Source organism: Rhamphochromis longiceps, linkage group LG3, assembly GCF_057381845.1.
Source record: "Rhamphochromis longiceps isolate RC_006_pf linkage group LG3, R_longiceps_female_GT1.1, whole genome shotgun sequence".
Taxonomy (NCBI): domain Eukaryota; kingdom Metazoa; phylum Chordata; class Actinopteri; order Cichliformes; family Cichlidae; genus Rhamphochromis; species Rhamphochromis longiceps.
The window spans coordinates 53,217,478-53,226,731 of NC_140559.1; the positions used below are offsets into that span (position 1 = coordinate 53,217,478).

The window sequence follows — 9,254 nt, forward strand, 5'->3', positions numbered from 1 at the left end:
TTATCAAGTACAAATTTAATGTATGAAATTGAAAGTAAGAATAAAATAGGAAGTACAGAATTTTGTTTCAGCCCTGTATACCATGAGGAACTCTGAAAATGTTAAAAATATGAAGGTTGAATTTCTCTCTATCCTCTAGCTTGAGGATCCTGTGCAGTATCTCAGCTGTTCTTAGGACTGCGCTCTTCTGAACAGAGATCTCTGGGAGTCCTAGTGCTCCGCTTCCCACTGGGACCACTGTTACCTTCACCCTCCACATCTTCTCAAGCTCTTCTCCGAGCCCTTGGTACTTCACGAGCTTCTTGTGTTCCTTCTTCATGATGTTGCTGTCATTCAGTATGGCTACATCTATCACTATGGCTGTCTTCTTCTGTTTGCCTAACACCGCTATGTCCGGTTGGTTAGCCATCCCCATTTTGTCCGTCTGTATCTTGAAGTCTCACATGATCTTAGCTCAATTATTCTCAACCACCCTAGGGGGCGTCTCCCATTTTGACCTCGGGAGATGTTTCTGTATACTATGCTGAACACTTGGTTATGGCGATCCATGTATGCCCTGCCTGCTAGCATCTTGCACCCTGTTGTTATGTGCTGGATTGTCTCAGGGGCATCTTTACACAGCCTGCACCTGGGGTCTTGCCAGGTGTGGTAGACCCCAGCTTCTATGGATCTTGTGCTCAGAGCTTGTTCCTGTGCTGGCATGATTAGTGCCTGTACTGTCTTTCAGTCCAGCTTTGTCCAGCCACTGGTAGGATTTCTGGATGTCAGCCACTTCCTCTAACTGTCGGTGGTACATACCGTGCAAGTTTTTTATCTTGTGGTATTATAGGTAATTTAAGGCTATAAAACTGATTATGATTCAGACAGATGATTGGCAACATGATGTTTTCTATGCTATCCATTCTTAACACCTTGGAACATGCTTTCTGGTGCAAATTACAGTTGAAAGTCCAAAATTACACCTTCCTTCTCCAATCTTCACACTCTGCAAATCCATCCAGAGGGCCAGACTCTACTCTTTGATGGGTTAGTTCAGACCTGCAGGCTGTATGTTCAACAAAGTTAACAGAACACTACTCCAGCAAGAAAATAACAATGGCGAACTGCATCTGTTTATTTATGATTTAAGAGCTCTCTTTGGCAGTCAGGAGCTGTGGTTATCCCCTTTTAACGTTAAAAGCCGCTCAAAATCTGAATGGCTCATTCAGACACACATATTCTGATCTATGGAGAAAGCAAAGAAACTTTCTCATGACTTCTGGGCCTCTAGACACAGTGGGGACACTTAATTATGTTCAAGAACAATGAGAGTGGATTTTGCATAATACAGTTTGTCTCCTCTGAAACATCATTAGTATAATGTTTCCAGCATCGCTCTCTCATACACACACACACACACACACACACACACACACACACACACACACACACACACACACACACACACACACACACACACACACACACACACACACTTCTGAGAAAAAAACAACCCAATCTTAAAGTCTGCTAAGTCATTTTCTCCACAGATACAAATAACTATTTATGATCAAGGAATAAACAGACGATGCACAAATAGTTTTATATGAAACGCCTCAGTCCTCATTATTTGCTCCCACTTGGATGTTTCTTTCTCACTTTCTGTTCTTCTCCCTTTTCACCCCTTTATTCCTACGCAGCCCTCATTGCACCCTCTACTTACTCAAACCAAACCACATCACTTGAACCTTCGTGTAATTAAAAAACATGACATGTGATTATGAAATCAGGCTCTCTAAGAGAGGACTGGCAAATGTTTGGATTGTAGCCAAGTTATACAAACCGTGACATATGTGATGAGTGTGGCGCGCAGATATGCTGAAAACAGTAAAAAAATAGTAAAAATAGGGTGTTATAAATGGGTCAGTGCTACACAGCTTCGCAGAGCATGATTAAGAAAGCACGGGGGGGGGGGGGGGGGGGGGGGGGAGATATGTGGAAAGTGCGGAGGAGTCAAGTCTGCTTTGGAAATAGATAACAGACTTCATGAGGACTGAGTGTTTGTTAATGCTTTTTGCTTGTTGTTTTAAACTGAGTTACATGCACTCCTGGTTAGCCTGCAGTAACAGCTGACAGCCTGTCTCCTCTTTAATGACCCTACAGTCTCAATTTGTGTGGGTCTGAGTGTGTGTGCATGTTCCAGTCTTGTGTTTTGTGTGTGTATTTGTATTTCCTACCTTCAGTCTCTGAGGGTGCGGCGGCCTCAGGTGAGAGAGTGTCTTGGCCCCAGTCTCCTGTACTGTAGATCTGCACTACCAGGAGTCGCTTCAGTGAAACCAGGTCAGCATCTTTGAGCCCCATCTCCAGCTGATGAACAATGCTACGGCCTGGCTGGCTGGTCACCAGAGTAACCTGGGGAAGCAGCACAAATATTGCTCCCAGGAGCACAGACATAGACATTTCATTAGGTTTCCAATGTCAAGGGGCAAGCTGACCTCAATGCAACACAGTGCAAAAAAGTCATCAGGCTCAAAAAGAACTGAGAGGTGCCCTCTTAATGCTTCTTTAAACCACACTGCACAATATTCTGGCCACTACTTGTTTTATGCGCCGACTGATGAGAATGACATCCATGCCATTCACACTACTTCAACTCAAGTGTGCTGCAATTAATCTGTGATGTCTTGCGATGATGTAACCCATTCGCTGCTCTTCCACAACCACACTACACAAACACTATCACTTTTCATTAGCAAGCCACATTGATGTTCTTTGCCACAACTCTTTTCCAAAACCTTTCTGTATTTGAAGTGTTCCAGCTGGTTTTATGAAGGATTATATCAGAGTCACAGGACACAGCAACACCACAACAAAGCATTCTTTATGTCTGACAGTGCTGTGTCTGTTGGGAGTTTGGGGACATGACATGCAGTAAATTACAGTTACTAAAATGAACATGTGATGTCACAACCACTAGATACAAAACAATGTCAGCCCAAAAGGAAAGTGGTACATGCATACTCAACTCTACATTTAAAGACACTCTAAAGGTGTATGACTGTATGTACTGTATCTCTAAGTTTTTGTTATGTGTTAAGCCTCTTAACACTCATTCAAGCATATAAAGGCAACTAACTCAAGAGCTGAACCTGATAAACGACCTAAGAGATACAGCTGGTCCTTGTGTTATTCGATCTACAATTCACTGAAGCCTCATACGAACTAATTTCAGTGGAAGAGTGGCTGTCAAGAAGCCAATCCCAATTTAAGGAAGGGAAACAACTAGAAAAGACTTAGATATGCTAAATTACACATAAACTGGTTTGAAAATCAGAAGCAACAGCTGATAAATCCACATGTTTGGTTCAAACTATCGTCAATATTTCAGAAGAAGGATAATGATAGAATAGTGCCTACATTATAGGTAAAAACATACCTTGATGGAAAAACATAAAACTACTACTATGGACTACTATCAGTGATGGATTAGCATACACAGAGCCTGAACCTCAACATTATTGAGGTAGTGCCGGAAAGAACAGAACAAAAGTCAGCCAACATTAAAAGAAGACTTTTGAATGTCCTTTAAAAACCTTGGAAAAGTATTCCTGAAGACTACTTCAAGAAACTGCAATAACACTTGTCTGAGACAGTTCACACTGTGTTATAGAACAAAGATGGTCACATCACACACTGACTTTCAAGTTGTTAGAGTTGCATTTCTGTATCTCTATTTGCATGTTTCAGTAAACTACCTCGCATTTGTTTTACAAAAACACAAAGAAGTGAGGGCAGTTCAACATTTTTGCACAATACTGCACCTTGACAAAAAATATTTTAAAAACTGTCTCTTTGCAGAAATCCTGAGCTAGTCACTCATCTGAGTTTATTAATGGCTTTTCATTTGAAGATGATGTGAAGATTAATGGCTTCCCCTCTGAATGACCTGTAATGTTGGGTTCTGTATGGAACAAGGTTTGAGGGTCTTTGTGAGTAACTGGGTTACTCAAGATTTCTAGAGAGAGACATTACTGCTGAGATTTTCAAATGTATTTGAGCACCAAAGCAGATGCCTTCAGGTCCTGTTATATTCAAGGGAAGGCGGTATTCTACAGCAGATAAAACTGGAAAACACAACAAAACAATCTAAACAGATAAACAGCATCACAGCCCAAGAGGGAAAACATGTCAACTCGATTTGGGAGCGAGCTATCCCTTTAATTTATTTTTTTTCTCTAACTGAGCTCTCATTATCTGTAAATGAACAAAACTACTGGTAATACGTTTTAAAATGTTTTTACTCATCCGTTATCTTTTTAATAATGAAGATTTCGGCTGAACATTTGGACTAAAGACAGCAACTTAAAATAAGCAGAAAAATGTGATCATGGGAAGAGATGAAATTAGTTTTCTGTGTCATTTACATGCCTAATGGGGGAAAAAAGATAAAATAATGCTAGGCTGACATTTAGCATTCTACTGAATCACATTAACAGTAGCAGGAAATGATGATTGTATTTCGGTTATTGATGAGAGCTGCTCTCGGCTTCCGGCTGTTTAGAAAAAGTGGATGGAAACTGCTGCTCAAGGAGAACACATGCATGCATTAAGCGTCATGTATCTGAATGAAAACATGCATTGTATTGGTGGGCTAGCAAGGCACACACTGACACACATGCAAAGGGCCATGCTTCTGTTTTTTCCTTCACTGTCTCCTAACAGCGTTATTCATATCTCCTACCCTTGGAAGCAGTGGGTCTTAGTGCAATCATCTGTCCAGTGCCTCATAAAAAGCTGGCTGGAATTTACAAAATCTCGTCAACAACCTACAGCCTGGTGTCCAGAGGACACAATGTTCAGCAGCTACCACAGTTCTTACTGGCTGACTGCCGGCCTGACCCGTACATTTAACAAATTAGATGTTTTCAGTGAGCTGAAAGCATCTAATTTGTTAAAGTGAGAGTGAACACATGCCATAAACTATCACTTGGTGACACCAAAAATGTTTTCTGCGGTGCGTTATGAGCCTGCATGTTTTTGCATACCATTAGCAAAAAACATTACACAACATTAATAGAATTGAACGGATCTATGAACTTCAGCAGCAGATATGAGCTTTTAGTGAAACTTGTAATGTTACACTTAACTGTTCAATAATGAGTCAATACAACAGGATACAAGAGGATTTACTTTTTGAAACTGACTGCACGAAGCTCACTAAGGAAACTGGCTTCACTATTTCGTACACTGGCGTTAAGTACCTGATCCGATTTCCCCTTCAAATGGGGAAACACTGAAACTACTAAAGCTTTTTGCGATGTCCTCTTTCTACAGAGATGGTTCACAAGCAGATAAATAGTAGCTCTTTTGCTCCATTTCATATGTGGACAGGCTTATTTTAAGTGCACTGTTTCATATAAAACATGAAGAGCCATTAGCAGAGGGTTGTTAACAGAGACATGCTAATGAGATTGCCTTGTTCAGTCTGTTTTTTGCAGCTGCTTAATACACTGAATTGGACCTGAGGACAGCTCATTTAATAGGTATGAGTGGAACCTCTATCTTGAATATCCAAAGGGGATCTATTTAGCGTGAGCTGGTCTGCAGCTGAAAAGATTATCCTTGATAATGAAAATGAAGATAAAGTTTAAAAAAAAAAAGAAATCCAGTGACAACAACTGCAGAGAAAGAAAAATATGTAAATGAAAAACTGTGCCTATTATTCTCCTCACAGATCTAATTGACAGTTCAGGGGATGGAAAGAAGTAATTTACCTGCCGCAGGTAATGCTTCGGTTTCGATGGAAATTTCTCAATGTGTTCTCCTACTTAGAAAGCGCTGATGAATCTCATAAAGCTTTTATGATCAACATGCTCCCTGTGCCTCATAGGGGATGTAGCTCAGTGGTAGAGCGCATGCTTCGCATGTATGAGGTCCTGGGTTCAATCCCCAGCATCTCCACTTCTGTTGCCATTTAGAACTATTTAGACTCAGATTTCTGTGCTACAAAGTGGAATTTGAGGACAAGAAACACGATTATGGTTTAATGCTTTGTATTTACTGTAACAGTTACCAGGGTACTCTTATACCACAGATCTAACTGGCTCTCTAGCAGTGTGTGTTCAGTATAATCGATCAGCACTTACAAACCTACTAAGCAATTTTTTGAAAATAGTAACTGAAAGAGCCTGTTAACCTCTTTGTGCAGATAGTTAGAGGCTTTATATGTGTTTATTACTCCACTAACCATCAGCAAAGTTAAACAGGCTGTGTGTGACACCCTTTCTAAAAGCTGTTTGCCAACTGTAAATGAAAACCAAAGTTAAATTATTCACTAAAAGTTACAGAAGTGTGTACGGTGTTTGTGTCTTCTTTCACTATAAAGACAGAGCTTTCACACATGTGTGTTTCTTTGGAAGATGATCAGGATAGTTGCTCTCTGCTTTGTACTGTGGGGCTGATTCCTAAGTCAATGGTAAGAGTGGTCTCTGAGAGGAGCTCGCTACCCAGTCCCTGTGACTTGTACAAATGTGCAGTTTTACATAGAAATTCATTTCTTGCTGTGAAGTGTCGCTTCTCACCTCCACAGAGATGTTGCTGCCGGCCTGACTGCCAGCGCTGGTGTGTCTGATGTACTGTTTAAACTGCTGCAGACTGTCCAGCACTGCCTGTCGCAGCAGATCAGCTCCCGCGGCTGCTCCTCTGATACAACCTTCACTTGGAATAGACCTCAGCTCTTCAACACAGGAATGCAGCCTGGCGAAGTTACCACGAACTTGCTAAAATAACAAAAGTGACAGGGAATGAAAAATGGATAAAAATGGGAGATAATGTGGATGACAGAATGCAAAGCAGGAAAAGGGCTGATATTTATGTATGAAAGAAAAAGCAATTATAGGAGAGAAATAATGTGTTTTGCACTGCTTTCAGGAATATTACACTTTTATCCATCTTACCACAAGTGGCAATAGACATTCCCGCTGCCTGCTGACGGCATACAGGCTCAGTAGAGGTATCCTACAGGGCCCATCCAGACTAGAGGCCAGAGACAAGAAGTTGTCGAGAGCATCGCAAAGAACTGTGCGGGTCTCTGACCATCGGGGCGGCAGCGCCTCCACAATTAGGACCCTGGCTGGTTGCCGTGGGAACGACGAGGACCAGAAAACCAAACTTGGAGAGTTGGAAGAAGCTGCTGCCCTCTTTCTGCTCTCCATGATAGCCTGCAAACCACAAACACAATGCTGAAGGAACACATAAAGTACACAAAGACAACAAAAGAAAAATGTAAGGTCTCTTCCCCTGTAATGACAATCACCCTTAGGAATTAACAAGATTCATTAAATAAGTACATTATCTGCAGTCCTAATCATCAGTAGGGAAACTAGAACAGAACAAAATAAGCAGAATAAATGAGTTATGCTGCATATGAAAATATGTAGCGAGAAACTAGGTTATAAATCAGTCCATTCTTACATAACTCAGGGCTTTCCTTTAGATCTGAGGAGGATGGTGGGAAAAGAAGTAGTTGAACACTGAAAACATAAGAATATAATCTGAAATGATAACACAGCCAGCTCTGCTGCTCTCAAATGTTCACTTAATCAGAATCATGTTACTATGCTGGAATAAATCATAAATGAAAATATGTAAAACCAAAATGGACAAAATGGAGCATATAAAGAAGACTAAAGTAAGCAACGCTAATGTGTCGAATGCTCCAAATACTGATCAATTTTATCACTGCTGTTTTAAAGATATGATACCGGCAACATGTTTAATATTTTAGAACCTTTAAATTATCTGTTTTGCATAACCAGCAATCCAAAACGCAAAAAAAAACCCCCATTATAATATGAAATGTAGTAATTGACAGCTGGGAAATGGGTCTTTGTGAGGGTGACTATGCACATAAGCACAATTCCATGCTTGAGAAAATAAAACCCACTTAAAAAAGGGACTACAACACATTTGAAAAATATCAGTACCTCATTTTTTCCTTTTGCATCCGCATTCGGGGAAAACCCCCAAACATATCCTTGCAATATTTCCTGTAGATTTCAGAGGGGTAGATGACTGAACAGTCTGAACATATATATTTTGTAAGAAGGGCCATCTGTGTGGCTGTCAAAAGGAAGCAATCAGTCATCCATCACACAGGATGTGCCCAAAGGGTTAAAGAGGGAAACCCCCTAATCTTTCTATAAACAGTTACTCCATCAGAAACCCGTCATTATGGAATATATATCTGCAGCATCGTTGTCTCCCTTTACTGACACACAGCTACTCAGCTGGTTGTTTAATTTCCACAGCTTGTTGAGTGCAGCTGATGGCATTTTGTTGTGTAGTTTACACATAAGGGACTGTGACGTGAATTTCATTTTAAGCAAATAACTGATTAAATTGCTGAATTAATTGCTGTTTGTCAAATATGAAGATTTGATCATTTTTTCAATTCATTGTAAACAGAATATCCTTTGGTATGGGACTGATTGTTATAGTAATTAAGCTTTGACTGGGATGTGCAAATTAGCACACTATTTGACTGATATGTTACAAAATGAAATTACTCTGAGACATAGGATAGATCATGTCTATGTAAAACACACTTAAAAACTTGAAATAGTAAAGGCAAGTCATAGGCCTGACTCAAGGCTAAAAACAGAAGCAAATACAACCGATTTAGAGCAATTACTAGAGAGCTTGGAGTGGACTTATCAGGGCAAAACCATTGACAGAAATAATCCCTCAAAGGCTGAGCTCCGAGCACTCTTTATCATCCCGGGTCTTTTAATCCTGTATCCCCAGGCCCTGCTCTATTGTTGTCTTCAATATAAAGGGCACATTGTGTAAATATGTGCATTGTTTGATTGTGTGCCCTTTTCATCTACCTCTGACTCAATTCTCCTCTTCTAAGCCAAATTCTGTGCTTCCCACCACCCAGATCAAATATCTTTCACCTTCACACCTTGATCTTGCATCACCTCTAAGACTACTGTTCAAAGACAAATAAATGTAATCAGATTCAACCCAGTAGCTAAAAAAATGAATCCTTTTGCCACAGGGGTTTTGGGTTGGTTATTCACTGACCTAAAAAATATTTCAGGCATTACTTAGTGGTGTGAATTTAACATCACACTACAGTGACACAAACACAGCTCTTTTTGTGCAGCTTTAATAAGCCAAGCAGTCCATACTGCCTGTGGTCATGTCTTTAATTAAATGATTTTGACACAAATAATAGGTGGCAAGAAACATTAATTTATTAGTATTTAAAA

General features: G+C 40.3%; 1 protein-coding gene and 1 non-coding gene across 3 annotated transcripts in view; one reads left to right on the plus strand and one right to left on the minus strand.

Annotated features, from left to right (window-relative positions):
* Positions 1-7,196, minus strand: part of m1ap (meiosis 1 associated protein) — a 54,601-nt gene extending 47,405 nt beyond the window's left edge. For both annotated transcript variants that reach the window (XM_085400351.1, XM_085400350.1), the window contains exons 1-3: positions 6,936-7,196; positions 6,561-6,758; positions 2,217-2,391 (exon numbers count right to left, since the gene is read on the minus strand). In XM_085400351.1, the coding sequence (XP_085256477.1) occupies positions 2,217-2,391; positions 6,561-6,758; positions 6,936-7,193 (631 nt within the window). In that variant the 5' untranslated portion in view covers positions 7,194-7,196. The remainder of the gene's footprint in view (positions 1-2,216; positions 2,392-6,560; positions 6,759-6,935) is intronic.
* trnaa-cgc (transfer RNA alanine (anticodon CGC)) lies at positions 5,869-5,940 on the plus strand. The gene has a single exon. It is a non-coding gene; the product is annotated as a tRNA-Ala (tRNA).
* Positions 7,197-9,254: the final 2,058 nt, after the last annotated feature.